At 37.2% G+C, this 19,136-nt stretch overlaps 2 protein-coding genes across 2 annotated transcripts; both read left to right on the top strand.

Moving 5' to 3' along the window:
- The first annotated feature begins 202 nt into the window (after nucleotides 1-202).
- Nucleotides 203-19,033, top strand: LOC585348 (guanine nucleotide-binding protein G(o) subunit alpha). Its single transcript, XM_030984196.1, has 9 exons — nucleotides 203-402; nucleotides 1,971-2,128; nucleotides 3,016-3,107; nucleotides 8,506-8,598; nucleotides 10,355-10,515; nucleotides 15,709-15,837; nucleotides 16,469-16,598; nucleotides 16,904-17,063; nucleotides 17,756-19,033. Exons 2-9 carry the CDS (start codon nucleotides 2,005-2,007, stop codon nucleotides 17,944-17,946), a joined length of 1,080 nt encoding a protein of 359 aa, XP_030840056.1. The 5' UTR covers nucleotides 203-402; nucleotides 1,971-2,004; the 3' UTR covers nucleotides 17,947-19,033.
- Nucleotides 10,586-15,095, top strand: LOC115923478. Its single transcript, XM_030984195.1, has 2 exons — nucleotides 10,586-11,603; nucleotides 12,269-15,095. Exons 1-2 carry the CDS (start codon nucleotides 11,273-11,275, stop codon nucleotides 14,422-14,424), a joined length of 2,487 nt encoding a protein of 828 aa, XP_030840055.1. The 5' UTR covers nucleotides 10,586-11,272; the 3' UTR covers nucleotides 14,425-15,095.
- Nucleotides 19,034-19,136: the final 103 nt, after the last annotated feature.

Genomic DNA, 19,136 nt, shown 5'->3' on the forward strand with positions numbered 1-19,136 from the left:
GATGGTGATTATTATTGGTGTTTGAAGAAGCAGTCGGAATTCTTGATATATTTACAAATTTGCATTTTCAAACAATATATCTATGCGTGGAGTGGTATCGCAACATCTATTTGTTTAGATATGATCGTAACTAGTTTCCGTGCATGCGCGCAACACAATGCAATATGCATTCGGTACCGTATATGTGTGTGTTTTCTTCTTCAGTCCTTCAAGTATCACACAAGCATTGATTGGATTTATTTCCAGCGTAGCCTGGCTTTGGACTCTTCTATCAATGATGGAATTGCTATTGTTTGTCCCAGGAATTCATCCCAAATTCGGATAAGTCAACAATAAAATTGTGTATTTTCTAGAGGTCTTTCAGAAACCAACCAATCTTCAAGTGAAGATCACAGGCAACAGGTAAATGGTCATATATTTTCATTAGGTTGTAGATCTAGATCAGATGTCTCGACGCACTATGCTAGAGCCGCACCGCAAAGCTGGTCACTGTAGCGGGGGAGAACTGGGCAGAATGGGGACGCGTTGCTGTTGGTTAGCTTGGCTCTAACGTTTGTTCTGTTTTGTCAGCTTTGTCATAAACATGGCCATGGCATGACTTTAGTTTCTGCTAGATCTACATCACAGTTTGTTTTTTTAATGTTAAATGTAAATCCATGAAGATGGGAATATCTTGGCTTGTTTTACTGTGTCTATAGACATGATAGACATGGTAGAATCTATGAAAAAGTTAGATCTAGATCTAATCTACTGTTCATTATCATATCAATATCATCCTGATCATGCATGTTTTTGAATTTGAGATAACACAATTTCATTTCATTTCATTTCATTTATTTTATTATGACTATATGATTGATAGATTGTTGAAAGATCATGTTGATATTGAAGAATGAAGTTCAAAATTAAATTTTACATTCTATTCTACAATTCTACATGTAGATCTATATTCAGTCTTTAAGGCCCGAATTCACAAAGGAGGTTTGTCGACAAACCTAAGTTTATGTGCGTCATATGACGCGTTTTGACCTGCTGAACCTGGCCTTGTTCTGAAACACATCAAAACGCGTCATCTGACGCACATAAACCTAGGTTTGTTGACAAACCTCCTTTATGAATTCCGGCCTCAGAGTCTAAGTATCAACAATTTTGATTTAATAAATATTAGGCAAGTACATGTACACTGTACATGTCTCTGATGGTAGGGGTGGGGGGGGGGGGGGGGGTGGGTCTTGAACTGGATTATAGAAAAAAAAAATGAATCAAATAGCAAATACACACTAGATCTACATGTACATACATGTATGTAGACATGTACGTAGGGGTTTATTTTTTTCAAAAATGTTTATTTACAGGAAATCGTTGATGAAAATGCTTATTTTCAACAACAACAAAAAATAAACAATTTAAAATGTAATTCAAAATGTTGTCGTTTGGAGTTTCTTTTGATGATGTATGTTCACTATTAACACTCTTAAACTCTTTAACAATATGATTTAGAATTTCCTTTTTTATTCCAATGAACTTTCTGCACGTCGGTCCATGTAAACTGTAGACCTACTTTACAAGAAAATTGAATTAAGAGGCCACACCACACTTTCTGTGAATATATTGGCATACTGGTACATGTCTGTGCACCAGAGTTTGTAAATGTGTTTATGTGTTATGTTTTTTAACTGGATTGTACTTGTTATGCTTCAATGTTCTTACAAAACAATTTTTTTCTTCAACCATGTCCCCACTTTTATGTTTGACCTCACCCTCTTTTCCTCGTTATCCCACTGCCTATTTGTTTTTCTATACTGATACATTTTTCTCTCTTTTCAATTCCTTCCTTTTTATTTTCTTCCAGTTTCATTTCATCTCATCTCATCTCATCTCATCTCATGTTTAAATGTACTGATAATTTTATTTTATTATTATGTTTAACACCTTTTTGTGTGTGTAACATCTTGTTTCTCAAAACACAGCGGATAGTAGTCGTTGTGGGTGCCAACATGAACCATGGGGACTTGCGTGAGCTTAGACCACGACCAGAAGAGGGCCCGTCATCGCAGCGAAGAAATCGACCGCAACTTGGTAGCAATGGCTAGACAAGAAGAGAATATAGTCAAAATTCTCTTGTTAGGTAAGTAGAAGAAATGTATTGGATTAGTTTATGATATGTTTAAACATTTGCTTGTTTATTTGTTCTTTTTTGTTTGTCTGTTTCATTCTTATATGCTGGGAGCCTTTAATTGTGATAAGCTTTTGAACGTTATCACTTGGTAATTTGCTGTCTTAATGCAATTTGTTACTATCACTAACAGTGTCTTCATAAGATTTGCATTTATGCAATGAATATTAAGCAAATATTAATCAACTACGAGGGTAATGGTGCAAACTATCACCGAGGCGGTGATAGTTTGTATCCATTGCCCGAGTAAAGGAGGTTACTATTTGTTTTATATCCCACATCGGCAATAAGGTCTATTTAAAGTGAATTTTACATAATTAAAACAACTGATTTTGCAGACAGTTTAGCTTCAGCTAGATTTTACAAAGCACAACATGCGTACATGTAATACAGTCGATGCGCGCTCATTTGACATTGACTTTGACATTTCGCGTAACCTACTTTGCTATGCTTAATATTCTATGCGCAAGTCGCGCAAGTGGGGCAGCAGCAAAAAATTACTTGACAAAAAGACCTATCTCAGGTAGATAGTACTTATCTATACCTTTTTCGTGCTCTGTACAATCGCAATGCAAACAACTATACATGAGGGATATAATACTATATATTATAAGTTGTGAAATACAGATCTACGAAATGAGAAATTTAGAGTCTTTAGACAAATAACACAAATCGAAATGAAACCAATTCAGTTGGTCAAATTGACCATGTTACAACTAATTTATGATCATACTATCCAAGCTGTGATGTGAAAATTTTTTACTCACACATTTTTATTACGCGTCTTATCATAAACCTTACAATTACATTTTGAGCCTTCACTTTAATAATTTCACCAGGTGCTGGGGAAAGCGGAAAGAGTACCCTGGTGAAACAGATGAAAATCATACACAGTGATGGCTTCACGGACTATGAACTCATGAGTTTCAAGGTGAGATGATCATTCTAATTACATTTTTCTACAATCCTACTGATGGCTCATTCACACTTGTGTGGGAAGCCGCGGTTTATCGTGGCATTTAAAAAAAAAATTATTTGTAATGTAAATGGGATGGGAAGTGGGGATGCCACAAAGTTGCCGCATGCAACAGTTTTGATCTCACATGTACTCACTGTCTATTTGTTATCCAGGTACAAAATACTTGGGGGCTCGGGCAAATTAGCCCCCAAAATGTCAAAAAGAGCCCCTGAAAGTCATATACATGTAAATGTAAGAGCCCAAAAAAATTTGCATAGAGTTCAATGCAAAACAAATTAAATAGTGTTATTTTCATGAAAAATGTTCATCATTTTTTTTCCCCTGGTGTTATCTTTTAAGAGATGCAGAAACAAGAAGCATTACTCTTAGCATGTATCATTTTTGTTTTGGCCTACTACATCTGGAGGCCTACAACTTTGCTGTCTTAAAACACAATACATGTATAATGTGAATGGTCCCCTTTAAAGTTGTGAAGAAAATGTATTATCAAGTGCCCTTGAGAGTGGCATTGAATGGTCTGTTTGCAATGTACAATGCACACAGACGTACAGTGTAATGTGGCATCTTTCAGTGCTCTGAGAAAGGTCATGTTTGAATATGTACAATCTGAATAGTACGTTGTATGTCATGTATGTATACAACATGATCGATGTAGAGTATAATGTGGATATTTATTTCCCATGAATATTCATCGTTTGATAAATTCATTTTGAAGGGCAAGTCAGTCACATACAATTATCATTGATGGCAATGACAATAAATACAAAGTTCTATACCATTGGTCATTTGGTCAATGTGGAAAAGGCATTGGATGAGTGATAAATCGATGCTGAAGGCCCAGTAACAAAAGAGAGCAACACCAAACAACACTTAAAGAGAAGGTTGAGTTGTGGGAAGAGGTGAAAAATAATTTGTGAGCATTACTCATTCTTATTATGCAAGTGTGGAAGAACAGCAGTTAAGACATGTTCCCTGAAAAGCATGGCTCTTCAAATGCCTTCATATTCTAAATATGCATGTAACATCGTAAAAATCAGGTGCCGGCTTTTTACGCCACGTGTTCGTGTAGTCCCATATACATCTTTCTGTGCAATTGTTTGTAACTTTACCAAGACTTGGCCAAATTTCTTATCATTTTGATGATTCCAGAACCTTTTAATACACACAAATTCTTATATGCTAGATGATCAACATTTTCTGGTAGGTTCCACACCGTTTCTTTCACAATGCAATCGCATGACCAGAACTCTACTTAATCTTTAAATATCCACTATCCTTTATAGTTTTAGAACCCTCAGTACACACACTGATTTCATGTACCGGTACTTCACAATGGTATTTATTATCGGAAATATACATTGTATACAAATTTGATGAGTAAAATCAAAGATGGGGTCAAGGTCCAACAGTTCTTTACACTGTATGTCACTCACTCAATTAAATATTTATTGCTTTGTTGAAGGAAGGTTTATTAGGTGTTGTTTCATGATTGAGGCCAATTTGTAAACAGATGCCATTCATGTGTGACGAACTGACTAAAACCCTGAGGGAAAGCATGCAACATTGATCTTGTTTGGAAATAACTTTTATTACCCTGCCTCCACGATTTTTCAGCTTTTTCCAGTCTCTATGATGTCAGCATAGGACACATAACTTTAAATGTCCATGTATTTACATTGTATGGAAAGCAACAGTAACAATGTAGGCAGCTGCAAATGGATATTGCATGATATCTCATAAAGCATATCATTGATCACGAATTTGAAATAAATATATTTCTGCCTAGAAGCACTTTAGATTGTGTTCTTTTTATATTAAAGGCATATAAGTTTAGAAGAGGAGGTCTTAAAATTAAATAATAATGATTAATGATCAATGCTTTATGGAAGAGGAATCAACTTAAAAAGAAAATCATGAATAACAAATAACAAATCTAGACTATTGTATGAAGAGAATTCAGGATATACTTGTAAATAATTTATCGTAATAACAAAAGTGTTGACACTCAAGCTCTGCAGTTCCTACAAGCTTGTGATTCTGGCCTTATTCATGAAAATAAAAGTCATTCAAAAACATTTGGGAAAATTAGAAATTAAACTACTGTATATCGTGAGAAATTATTTTGCTGCAGTAGAGCTGCAAGTTCTGGCATTCCTGGACACGTTCTTTTTCACCCATTCTTTGTTAGGTGTTTGACAGAGTCCCACCTATTTCTGTCCATGATAGAAATAAAGTGGCAGCATTGTAGAGTAATTCAGCTACATGTATAAGTGACAGAATGTAATCGTAACAAGGGAAGATAGATCAGTATGAAAATCAAAGGTGCTGTTGAGAAATTTTAGGGATAAGCTTACATGTACATGTACATTGTAGGAGCAAAAACTCAGAGAAATTTAAATATTCACTGCCACTCCTCATTGGGCAGGAGAGGTTTCTTTACATGATTGTTGTTGCCTTGTTGGTGATGTGGGCAGCGTCCTGTTGTTTGACTATGACAATTGACATCGCACACACGTTGGTCTCTGAGGTGAACTGTGTAGGAAAGAGGGATACCCTCTATTAAGAGACATGTTAAAGGTCAAATCCTAGAATTAAAAGAATTGTATAAACTTGTAAAAAATGGGGGAGAAACTAGCGAAAAACTTTGGGGAATTTAACTATACTGTACACAGATAGGCCTATGAACTGCCAGTCATACATGTAGACATTTCCACACTGGACAGAAGAAGTCCCTTTGCACACTGTTCTTTGTTGTATTGTTGTTGGTGATGTGGGCAGCATCCCACAGGGTGATGACTGTGACAGTTGACATCACACATGCTGGTCACCGGGGTGAACTCTGCAGGACACCCTCTAAGGTCAACCAAACAAAGATGCTCCAATGGAAGAATAGGGAGTGAAGAGCACAAGGGGACAGTTTCGGTTCAACACAATTCTGTGTTGACAGAAGAATTCCTTGCCTTTGATAATATTTGTGTTATGTGTAGGCCCATGTGTAAACTGTTTATTTTTCTAGACAAAGAAGGGTGAAAAATGTATGTTGTTCCATTGACAGACATTTTGATACAATGTTTTCAAAGAGGTCCGAGTGATTCTAATTTTTTTGGTTTTGTTATATGGATGCAGAAATATGAGAGAAATGTAATGTAGGGAAGTTGCAGGTGAAAACCTTATGAAGGAGGGTATTTTTTTTGTTTTTTTGTGGATAATTGTAAATGATGAAAACACAATGCATTACAATTTCCCCTGGGAGCTGTTGATCCATTCATTTGGATGGTTTTACTAAATAGATTTTTCACTAAAAATATTTATTCTTTGTTTTGACGAAAGAAAATATGTTGATCTATTGCATACATTTTAATGAGTGCGTTAAAATATATTCTATATTTTATGTACCTGTAGGGAACAGGTGCATGTAATTCTAATATGATGTTTTCTTTCAAATAGAAATTCATGTACAGTTGTAAATGCTCTTGTAAGATCACCCCTTGTGTTATGTTTACACATTCTTACTTGGAACAAGTAGAATGTACAGTATGTGGGACCATATTGTCTATTTAACCTAGATCAATACAGACATATGTTGCATATACCGGTAATTGTAATTAAAATGCCGAGCAGCATGTGTTGAAATGAAATAACTTCTTGCTTTGTGGATGGCATGAGCTTTCAGGTGAATTGCTGTCTCAAAGTCTCTTTTACTCTTTGTCTCCTTTTACTCTTCCTACAGAAAGCATGTACAATAATGTGTACATGATTCATGCATTATCCATGCATGAGTGACTGTGGGTGTCCTTGATCTATGTTTGAACAAGTTTTGTTTTGTTACTCCATGGATTTACCAGTATGGTTCCACTCCAGTAAAATACATGTAGTACATGTATGTTCACATGGGACAGTCATAAATTGCAAAAACTCAAAATTTGTTAAAGGTACTACATGTATGTCCCTTTTGCAGCCAACCTCAAATGCTGTAGAACTTTGCAGGAATTATGAATATTTCATGTATGTCCTATCTGTGAAATTTAAACGTTAGCAGTGTCCTCATATATGCAAGGAAACCTGTTTACTGGCTAGACTTCACTGTCAGACACTATTGAGTGAGTGACTGGCTTTTTTTCTTCTTTGGTAATAACATACATGAAAAGAGTTGTAAAGGGTACATGAGCATTTGTCTACATCAATAACCCACTTCTTGTGATGGCCAAGATTAAACTGATTGAATCTTTGCGCAGCATAAAACGTATGACCATTCAGTACAATTGTCTGAAAAATTAAGACTATTACTTTTGGGCTCTATAGCCCTAAAGACGATTTGACAACTAATAGTCGTTATTTTCCTACTTGAAGACATTTTCAAGCCCCACCTTTTTTAGGGAAGTTCTAAATTAGTATTATCTTTCAAATGCAGTTGGAATTTAACTTTTTCGTTTTTTTGGCCTGCAAAAGGGACATAGTACCTTTAAACAACGACCCACTAACAATGCCAAGAGTTGTTCACACTCGGCCAAAAGAATGAATCTTTCAAAGTTTTAAACTGCAAGCTGGTGTAACCTGGAAGTTAATTTAAATTAACTACAGTACTCATAGTTATAACCAGGACTGGGTCCACATCGTCCCTAACTACATCAAGATAACTTCAAAGTTTAAAACCATGACCTAAACTTAAAGTTAAAAGACCCGCTGTGTGAACCTTCAGTTGTCTAACATCTGACAAAAAGCTAGAAATAAATGGGTTTATCGATGCATGATGAGCATTAATGTTGGTCTGTGATATGAGGCGCAACATGCAAGTCCATGAGAAACTGTTATGTAGGCGTATCATTGTCTTGCCAGCTGTGTAGGCGTAAGACTGTTTACAAACATTCACCACAACCTTAATGTCATGTTTGTACAAAAGAAACCATGGGGCATATGGGAAAATATACATGAGGATTGGAATTAAGATTATTCACCCAAGCAAAATATAGCTGGTGCATGTTTGTTTGCCAATTTCTTGATTATTTTGTTCCAGTCTGAGACACTTGACTACCTGTTCATTTTTCCCACGGTTCAAGGCAATGAATTTCATGTACTATGTAGTTTCAAGCAAAGAAGCTTTTTCACAAATTGGTAAAATTTGAGCCATTTAATAATTGGTGAAGTCAAGTCACAAAATTTCATCTTTGTAGTTTGCATGAATGTATTACTGTGGAAATGGCTGTTTTTTGCAATTTTTGGAAGTGTTATGTTGCAAAAATTTAGGTTTTTAAGAGTAGGAAAAATGATGTTGAAAAGATTATACACATTTATGATAAAATGTAATTTGAATAGAAAATGCAAGTGTTTTTTTCTTTTTCTTTTTAACCAGCCTGCTGTTTTGGATAATTTACTGAACTCCATGAAGTATGTACTAAACGGGATGGGCCTGTTGCGAATACCTCTTGCCAACTCTAAAAATAAGGTAAGATACATGTATATGTCCATGATACCTCAATCACACCAATGATAGAAGACTGACACCTGGGCAGCCTTTCACAAAACTGTCACAAAATGCATGTGTCTGAAATTTAACATGTGTTTCAATGGGTTGTCTGTGAACTTGTACTTACATGTACATGTATATGACAGTTTTGTGAAAAGAGGCCCAGACCGACAACAGACCAAATAGAAACATATATCATCCTGAACGCCCAATTAGTCTGGAGTCGATCTGGCATTGTACATGTAACTGAGATAACCATACCAGTCTGTTTATACCTTACAAAGTATAGTCATAGTCTATTCACCAACATGAGTGACATGTAAAATGGTTTTAGCTCATCTTGTTTGGCCAGTCTACAAAGTAATGCTCTAATTAATAAAGATTAGAGAGATTAAGAGATGAAAAGGGGCATACTGTATCTTAAGTTTGATTGATGGCTGTGGAATAATAACCATTTAAAACCTCACTTAGCTTTTGGTACTACAGTACCTGCCATAAACCTCTTGGGCCCAATGTGTATTGTTCTGTAGACTTTAAAGATCAATTTTCAGAGTGATTACATTTGTCATCATGTGATTGATTTGAAATTTTGAATTAATCTGCAATATTCTTCTTTTCTTCTTCTATAGTCCTACATATGCATTTATCCATTTTTAAAATATTTTTTCTTATTCACTGTGATTTATGTAAATATAATTTCTCAGGTAGAGATGGTAATTAAACATTATATTTAAATTTGCATAGAAAATTAGGCCCTCTGTCTAATTGAATACCAGAACACCAGATTCTTTTAATTCATTCCTCCTCTTATATTATCAGAGAGTGGAGGTGTCGTGGTATAGTGGTTCATTCACGTGACTCTCAATCTAAGGGTTGAGGATTCAAATCCCAGCCGGGCACTAATGCCCTTTGGCAAGACTTTGGTCAATATTTGCCACTCTCCACCCAGGTGTAAATGGGTACCTAGCTGGCATTTGCTGGGAGGTGTTTCATAAAGAATTAGATCGACTTTAAGTTGGACTTAACTATGGCAGGCTGTTCATGCCACTAGTCGCTCTCACCATTGGTCTCTCAAGGGACATCACAAATCTGCAGAATTTAATTTCTTTGATAGGTCATTGTTGAAGAAAAAAAGTTACTTACATTGTAAACTTAAGCCATATTTAAGATTTTTTTTTCTTCAACAATAATGAGAGCAAACAGTGGCATAAACAGCATGCCATAGTTAAGTCCAGCTTAAAGTCGATCTTAGTCTTTGTGTAACACTCCCATGGGGTAATATCAATTACAGGGCCCTCAGGAGGAATATCATTGAAGCTGATTAGGCCAGCCTACACTGTATGTAAACAAAATTAATATGATTACGATCATCATTGATATTATTATAGATAAGCAGCTGTGTGCAGCATGAGTTACACCTCTTCAGGTTGTGCAGATGTGTTCTTCATCTTGTGTCATTGGTCAATAAATATATGTTGTTTTGATCATGACAGAGAAGATAGGACATACGCATGAGTACTATGTATGACATGGAGGAATAGAAGGAACAAAGTGATCAGTTGATTATATAAATGTGACAGCAGAAGCTTTGAGTGATTGGGTCGAAGAACAGCTTCCATATCCATTTACAAATGAAAAGATTACCGTAACATAAATTTATAAAAGACGTTTTATATACATTTAAAAACCTTTTCATTTGCTTTTTTCCCCTCAATCATTCTACCTCTGGCCTCAGTCCCATGCACAAGCAATCCTGCAATGCCATAGATGTTTTGATGAGCACACTGTGATGAAGCATGACATATCCAGCTCATTATTTGCCTTGTGGAATGACTCTGGAATACGTCTCTGTGTCTCAAGAGGACATGAATATGAACTTAATGACTCGGCTCTCTAGTAAGTCTTCTTCTTTTTTTAATTGTTCATTATTTTCTTTTGTTTTCTTCAGCGGGCCGGCCAGGGTTCATACGGGTCATGGAAAACCTGGAAAGTCATGGAATTTTACTTTATTGCTTTTAAGGCCTTGAAAGTCATGGAAAATTATTTTTTCCATTGGAAAGTCATGGAAAGTCATGGAATATCAAAATTATGGACAACTATAGTATTTTCTCACTATACAAGTGAATAAATGGAGATATTTCAACCATTTTCTTCTCGTATTTTCTTTCATTCGTAACATACCGACTGATTGTACTTGTGAATGTGTTCACTATGATCGATGGATAAGCGCTGTGTACGTGGGTGTGTACGTGTACGATACGAACTACGTGTGTATGGTCAGTGTATGGCGGTACGGTCCACATCGTGCGCACATGGCTAGCTTGCGAGCGAGCTCGCTAGCGCTAGCTCAGTTCAGCAAGCTAGCGCACGTGTACGTGTGCAGTGTGTGTGTGCATATGATGATGGTGCCAACGCGACATGTGACACTCCAAGAACGAATGTAATGCCTCGATTGCACTTTGGCTTTGCATTAAATTGCGACCACTTAGACTACTACAATTTTTACACTTCTCCAATAAATGAGGAAAAAGTAAATTAGTAATATTTGTTTTTTAATTTTCATTATTTAAATAAAAAAGGAACAATACTGACGTGTCAACAAGGCAAATTGGCAGCGCTAGCTCGTTGACGATCTATATATCGACGCGACGGCATGTGTTTTGAAACTTTTGTGCATGTGTTGATTCTTCATGAAACGGAGTTGTTTATTTTCACAGACCTTGGAACTCGTCACGTGGATATTTTCACCATTACAAATTTTGTGGAAGTGATATTCAAAATGCCTGGAAATTGTCATTTTAAGGATGCTTGGTTAGAACACCCGGATTACCGTGGCTGGATTTTGAAAGAAAGTTCCGATCTGGGGACTGCTAGATGTGCTGTTTGTATGTGTAAATTCAGTGTCCGTAATATGGGCGAAGCAGCCGTCAAGAGCCACAAGAAGAGTGAAAAACACACAGCAAACCTCCAACAGCAACAACGTCGTAAGTGAGCATTTTTAATGTGAATTTTACCGATCCTTTATTGAGCATGAATCCAAATAATGACTGATAATAATTATATAAAAATGAAAGATTTGAGATTATTTAGCGATGCGATGTCACCTCGCAGGCATTGGTTACTGCTTACTGCGACCAGCCCGTTCGGGAGCGTCCCCGGCCCCGGGCCGGGCCGGCTAGGTTACTGCATGCAACAGCCCGAACGCTAACCCAGGGGGCTCCGCACTCACACGCCAGTGTTGTACCGGGCACTGTATGTGGACTGCAGAAAAAAAAAATAATAATAATTTACCTTAAAATTGACCCCAAAAATCATAAAACTAAATTTTGTACTTACAATTGGGTCCAACAGTTTGCTTGCCTTGAGAAGTATTTCCTCCTTTCTATTTCTTTAAAATATGTTTTTAAGGAATGAGTCAAAAATTAGTCCACTTGTCTTAGTGACTTACATCAATTGGCCAAAAGTTGCCGTGAATTTTTTTTTTTTTTCCTTCCCCATACTGTCAAACGGTTGTCAAAATAGGAAAACGTTTATGCTTTTAATGGTCGTTTGAACGGCAGTTAAACGTTTTGACTCGGCCCTAAATCTTACCAAATGATGATATTTATATTTTATTTATTTTAATAGACATTTTTTTCTTTTCTCCTAGATTCTACTCTCTCACTCAAGAGCTTCTTCAAGGCAAAAGGTGCAGAAAGTTCATCAGTATCTATCACGTCTACAGATGCAACAACCAGTACTTGTGCGCCATCAACCTCTAAAGTGACAACTCCCATTCCTGTTGCTGCAAGAGAGGAAACTTTAAAAGCTGAAATACTCTGGTGTCTGAAAGTGGTGGAGGATCATTTATCATTTCATTCTTGCCAGCACAACAGTGAGCTCTTTCAAAGAATGTTTCCGGACTCAGCTATTGCTAAGGGTTTCACGTTGTCAGAAACAAAATGTCGGTATATGACGGTGTTTGGTTTGGGCCCATATGTGCAAGACCTCCTTTATGACAACATAAAACAATCAAACCACTATGTGATACTGTTTGATGAAAGCCTCAACAAGAAGCTCCAGAAAAAGCAGATGGACTTCCTCATAAGAACATGGCAACACAATGAAGTTTGCACTCGCTACTTGACGTCTGTGTTCATCGGACATGGTTCAGCTGTTCACCTCAAGGAAGAACTGAATAAAGTTCTGCACACAGTTGGCTTGGAAAAATTACTGCAAATATCAATGGATGGTCCCAACGTTAATTGGAAGATGTATGATGACTTTACGCGAGAGTACACTGCTGACCTGACCAAATCCATACTGAATATAGGCTCATGCGGGCTCCATATAGTTAATGGTGCTTTTCTGACAGGTGCCAAGGCTGCTGACTGGGAGGTGGAAAGCTTTCTATCATCCTTGTATTACCTGTTTTCTGATTCCCCTGCCAGAAGAGAGGATTATCAGAAGATAACTGGAGATCATACCATGCCACTTAAGTTTTGCAAGACCCGATGGCTGGAAAACCTTCCTGTTGCAGAGAGAGCAATCAGCATCTGGGAGAGTGTATGTGCGTATGTTAAAGCAGTAGAAGAGAAGAAAATCCCTCACCCAAAGAACAAGTCCTTTGAAACTGTTTCAAAATGTACTCATATAACTGATTTCTTAGCAAGACTGTACTTCTTCATATCTGTTGCAAAGCTGGTCAATCCTTTCCTAACAGACTATCAGACTGATGCACCAATGCTGCCCTTTTTAGCTGAAGACCTTACTAGAATGCTTGCATCCCTTATGCAGCGATTTTTAAAGCTGGACAGGAGTACCATTACTTCTCCTTACAAGATAATGCAGGTAGATGTTAGCAGTGAGGCCATTCAGCTGCCCTTGGCCAAGTTGGACATTGGATTCTACACTGAGAAGAAGCTGAAAGATCTGAAGGCGAAAAATATCATCAGTGAGCTGAAAGTTCTGGAATTTCGCACTCAAGCAAAGAAGTTTCTTGCTGCAATGACCCGGAAGCTCATTGAGCGATGTCCGCTTAAGTATGCACTTGTGAGAAATATAGGATGCTTGAGTCCAAAGAACATGGCAAAAGACAAAGAAAACTCCACTGCAAAGCTGAAGAGGGTGCTTAACACCCTTAGTGATGCCCACAGACTTAAGGATTCATGTGACGATATCCTAAGAGAATACTCAGAAGCATGTGATGAGGCATCAAGAAGTGCAGAGATGAGAGACTTTGATCCAAAGAAAGAGAGATTGGACTCTGTAATGTGCAAATTTCTGTCCGAGTCTCGCTATTCGACCCTCTTAAAGTTGGTCCGCATGTTGCTTGTCTTGTCCCATGGACAAGCCTCCATTGAGAGAGGTTTCTCAATCAACAACGAAGTTGAAGAGGACAATCTCCTGGGACACTCACTGATATCATTGAGGGCCATTTATGACCATATCAAGTATGTTGGAGGAATCAAGAATGTGACTATTGACAAATCAATCATGTTGGCTGCGTCTGCAGGCAGGCAGAAATACCACATCTATCTCGATGAACAGAGGCGTAAAAAGGAAAAGGAAAAGAAAGAAGGAAAGAGAAAAGGACTGATGGATGGTTTGGAAGAACTAAAGGCCAAACAAATGAGACTGCAAGCAGATGTGAAAAGTCTTCACACCTCAGCAGACAAGTATGCTGAGGAAGCAGAGTCACAAGGAAGATTGACTTGTATTTCCAAATCAAACAGCCTCCGACGTACAGCAAAGGAGAAGGCATCCCAGTTACAAGTAATTCAGAAACAGATTGATGAACAGCTGAATGCCATTAAGAATTATTAAAGAACTTGGACAGTTTGTTACCAATGCCACCAAATATTCAGACAGGTGCAATGTGTAGAGGGATTTCTTTCAAACAGCTACATGAAGATGTCTCAAGAAAAAACTCATTCAGAAATTATTGACCAGCTTAATGCTAGCGAAACAAGAATTCATCAGCTGATGTGAGTAGGCCTACTGTGTTTTGTTGGTGAAATCAAAATTGGTGATGGTATGTGTGTGAGTTTGTGTGTTGGTGTTGTTTTGTTTTCTTTTTTTTGGGGGGGGGGGGGGGGTAGTTACCTTGTACATGCAAAGGAGAGCTATTGAAGGAATCATGGTGGTCCATGAAACCAGGAACAGGCAATTTGTATTCTTTAGAAGTGAAAATTGCCATTAAAAAATGGACAATTGTTGATATGAATACATGTATGTGTAATTGTAAGAATATTATATAGCAGTGCATATCGAATATGATGAAAAAATAACATGTAATTGTAACAGATGAAATAACTAGATAACAAAAGCTGCCTTTCTATTAGTAGACTTGAAACATGCACTTTGCTTCGCTTTGATTTGAGATCAAATTTTCAGTCTACCGTGTAAAAAAAATGTGTAAAAGTCATGGAAAGGTCATGGAATTCTGGCTAGAAAAGTCATGGAAAGTCATGGAATTAAATTTATGAGAAAGAGTATGAACCCGTACTATGTAGGGGATGCGGGCATTTCAATTCGTATGTGATATCAAGTGCAAGTTTTTGTACACTATGAATTAGTTTTACTCTATAAATTGAAGGCTTTATTTTATAGTTCAACTCGTATGTTTATGTCCAGATCAGCAAAATTAGTGAACAAGTATTTTAAGTTATGACAGATTGTTTTTCACCATTCCCAGTAAGGGTTAGCAGGTCCTTTTAGAGGGAAAGGTCATCGTACAAATATACCAATGATGTGCAAGAAACTACATGATGTTGATTTTTAATCTCAGGGAGAAGTAAATAAATTATAAGGTGTACAGTGTAGGTACAGGTTGATATTAAAGTTCTTAATAAACTATGATTTATTGGTAATACAGTCAAACCTGCTGTAGCGACCACCTGTATACAAAGACCACATTTGTTTGTTTCCCTTGAAATTGGTTTCTTATTGAAACATGTACTAAAGGATCCTGTGCATAAAGACCACCTGCATACAGTACATTGTATATAATAAGGACCACTTTTCTTGTCTCCCTTGGGTGGTCTTCAATTTATAGACAGGTTTCACTGTACTGACAATTTTCCTACAATTTTTTTTCTTTCCTACCAGTTATTTTGAGAACATGGAGAGACTGACGTCTGAGAAGTACAAACCAGACACTCAAGATGTCCTCAGAGCTCGAGTGAGGACAACAGGAATACTGGAAACTCACTTCAAAATCAGGGGCGTCATTTTCAGGTATGTTCAAGTTTTAGGAACATCACTAAACAAAACCAAACAAATCCCTACAAAAGCAAAATAAATTCCCCCCCCCCCCAAAAAAAAAAAGATGGAAAAGTTGGTAACTGGCTGGTTGTGGTCGCCTGCTGAGCAAGCCCTCTATTATATTTGGAAAATGCATTATCAATGGAAGATCCATGGAGAGTTGTTTAACTTGTACGCTTTACAAGGTACGTACGAAAATGGAATGAATGGTTTTGTTAGTAACATTTGGCTTTTGAATTCCCAAAGAATTTCAAGGTTTTTTTTTTGCTCTGAAGAGGATTTTCTTGTCCCAATGAAAAGTCAAAAAGTCCTTACACTGATCACAAAATTTGCATTCTAGTCTGATACTCTTGTTTAATCAAAAGCTGCACATTTGTGGATGCTGCATTTGCTTTTCTTGAATGATATCAAATAACATAGCCAAGGAGCGTTTTAAATTCCCCCATATTCCCCCATATTTTGACCAATGCCTAGAGATATATTATCATTTTGTTAATAGGAATTGTGTGTGAAGGATAATATGCTGTTACATGGCGCCATTTCAGAAATTATATTGCCTTTTTATTTCCTATTTGTAATACTCTTAACTTCTTACTTTTACCAGGTTATATGATGTCGGAGGTCAAAGGTCAGAGAGAAGGAAATGGATCCAGTGTTTTGATGATGTCAAGGCGCTCTTGTTCGTTGCTGCTCTCAGTGGCTACGACATGGTTCTGTTTGAAGACCCTGAAGTGGTAAGAAGGCTGGCTTCAAGATTTCACAATCTCAATGGGCGCATAGAAGGATAAAGAAAAAGTGATAAGATTAGAATGAGATTAGATTTAGATAGGATAGAGAATGTGAAGAGAAAAGAAAATGTAAAAAGTTTTTTGGACATACATTTATATCAAAATTTAGGAAGGCATTTCAATTGTGTAGATGTTTTATAGTCTGAATAAATCAAATTGCTATAAATTCAAACTATTTACATCAAACTGACATATTGAAAACAAGTAATACTCAAACAAAAATGTGACTATTTCTTCTCCATTCCACGTAGAATCGCTTGCAAGAGAGTCTGAAGCTGTTTGAATCCATCTGCAATAATTGTTTCTTCCGTCAAACAACAATGATTCTCTTTCTCAACAAAGTGGATTTGTTCCAGTTCAAAATCCTCCACACTTCAAGGCAGCTTCAACACTACTTTCCAGATTTTCAAGGTAACGACTTTGTATTTGCCTTGTTTCAAGGAAACACTCTAGCATTCCTCTTGCTGATCAAATGTTAAATCAGTTTAATAGTCGTAAAGTGTAACAATTGTCATCCTCGGTGAAGCTGGGCTTTTGCGTCTGCTATTGGCCCCATGCTTTTGTTTAGCAGTGCATAAGATAAAGAAGAAGATAGAAGATTACCTAGATAGGACGAAATAGGAAAGAATACAAGCAACCCTAACCCGGTTATAGCACTTGATCATTAAAGAATTTCCTGGGATATTGTTACCTGTGTGTGGATTGTGTAACACACTGTCAACCATTTTAGTAAACCTGGATCAAGGAGGTTCAGACCCATGTCGCATCACCTGTAGGAAGACGCTGTGAGGTTTCCTTCTGAAACTTCATTCTGAAACTCCACTATCTATTTTTTGGTTTCCTTGTTATCTCCACATTTGCCTTTCTTTTTCTTTTTTATTCTCAAGTACTCTGTTCAATATGCTGATACTTTTGGCCTACCCCTTTTATTTTCATTTTTCAGCAGTGAAATAGATGGTTATTCCTAAAAAGTTCTCATAGGAATTGAGTGTAACGGATCACAGCAATGACACACCCAGATATTTCAGTGAGAGTACCTTTCAAAAATGTACATGTTCCCGTCTTGAGCTCACTTCTTCTCTTGTCTGGTTTCTCCTGAACAGGCCCAGATTATGACATCGATGCTGCGGCCAAGTACATCCAGAGACGCTTCCAGCAGTGCAACCGCAACCCCAAGAAGGAGGTGTATCCCCACTTCACCACGGCAACAGACACCGGCAACATGGAGGTGGTCTTTCAGGTGGTAACCAATACAATTGTCAAAGATAACCTTGAGGCTGCTGCCCTCATGTGACGCCTACATTTAACCTTGCCTCCTTTGACATTTGTATTCCTTATACCAAGGGATTCTTTCATTTGTTTGAACTTGAGATTTTCAAGATTGCAGCCCTTCCTCATGGTCAGTGATATTGTGATACTGACTATGTTCCAACTCCTGAGTGACTGAGGATAGACTTTCATTTTGGATTCTCAAGGATGCAATTCTGGTGCTTTTGGTCATTCGCAAGATGATGGCCGTTGTATGCCAAGTACTCATCAATTAGGAACACTGTACGTGATATCCTTGGAGTTAGAGCTATGGTTCCTCAAGGATGCATTCTGTCACCTATGATACTTCACAAGATGTGAATACTGCTGATAATTCACTGATCATGTTATTTTAACTGACTGCTAAGAAAGCATAAATGCTTGTTAGTAAGCAACCAGACGGCCGACGGCTTTAGGTCCTCTCTGAGGAACCTGGTAATGAGGAGTAATGCCTTACCAAAGGGCACTAGCGCATCGCCTTGGTTTCGAATCCGGGTCGCCGGATTACAAGACCACTGCTCTACCAACTGAGCTATCGGGTCATCAAGAATTCTGGTATATATTCTCATGCTGTCAAGTCAAATGATGTCTTGCAAGGGCTTGGCTGCCAGTTATTCTCATCCTAATCATTTTTTTTTCTTCAGGGCAGAGTTACATGAGCAGTTAAATGCCACATAGATGGGCTTTACCTTGTATATGTACAGTGAAACGAAAGTCAATGCTAATATTATCCTATTGACATTATGTAAATGCAATGATCTTGATGCATGTTTTAACAAAATGGTGAGAAAATTCTGTATTCATTTCAAATCTGAATATGCTGCTCTCTTGTATTGCTGCCTCATTGATGTTCTCAGGCTAACTAGCATTACTAGTCGTCTGGCATCAAAGCAGGAAGTAACTAAACTATGATCAAAAGCAGGGATAAATTACCTTTTTTTTATGGGGGAGCGCGTTGTTTGAGTGATGTATTCAGAAACTCGGGTATTCATTCTGCCACGGCCAAAATGCACCAAAATAAATCAGCAAACTGGTATTCATGTGATGGATTTGTGGATTTGTGTTCTTACAATTTGCATCAGATACTTTCAATAACGTTTTGATTCATATGAGCATGAACATTATGGTACATCAAATATTTTTAAACATTGTTTCATATTTTTAGAATGAACTTTT

This window comes from Strongylocentrotus purpuratus, unplaced genomic scaffold (genome assembly GCF_000002235.5).
Source record: "Strongylocentrotus purpuratus isolate Spur 01 unplaced genomic scaffold, Spur_5.0 spur5_scaffold_14, whole genome shotgun sequence".
NCBI classification, from domain to species: Eukaryota; Metazoa; Echinodermata; class Echinoidea; order Camarodonta; family Strongylocentrotidae; genus Strongylocentrotus; species Strongylocentrotus purpuratus.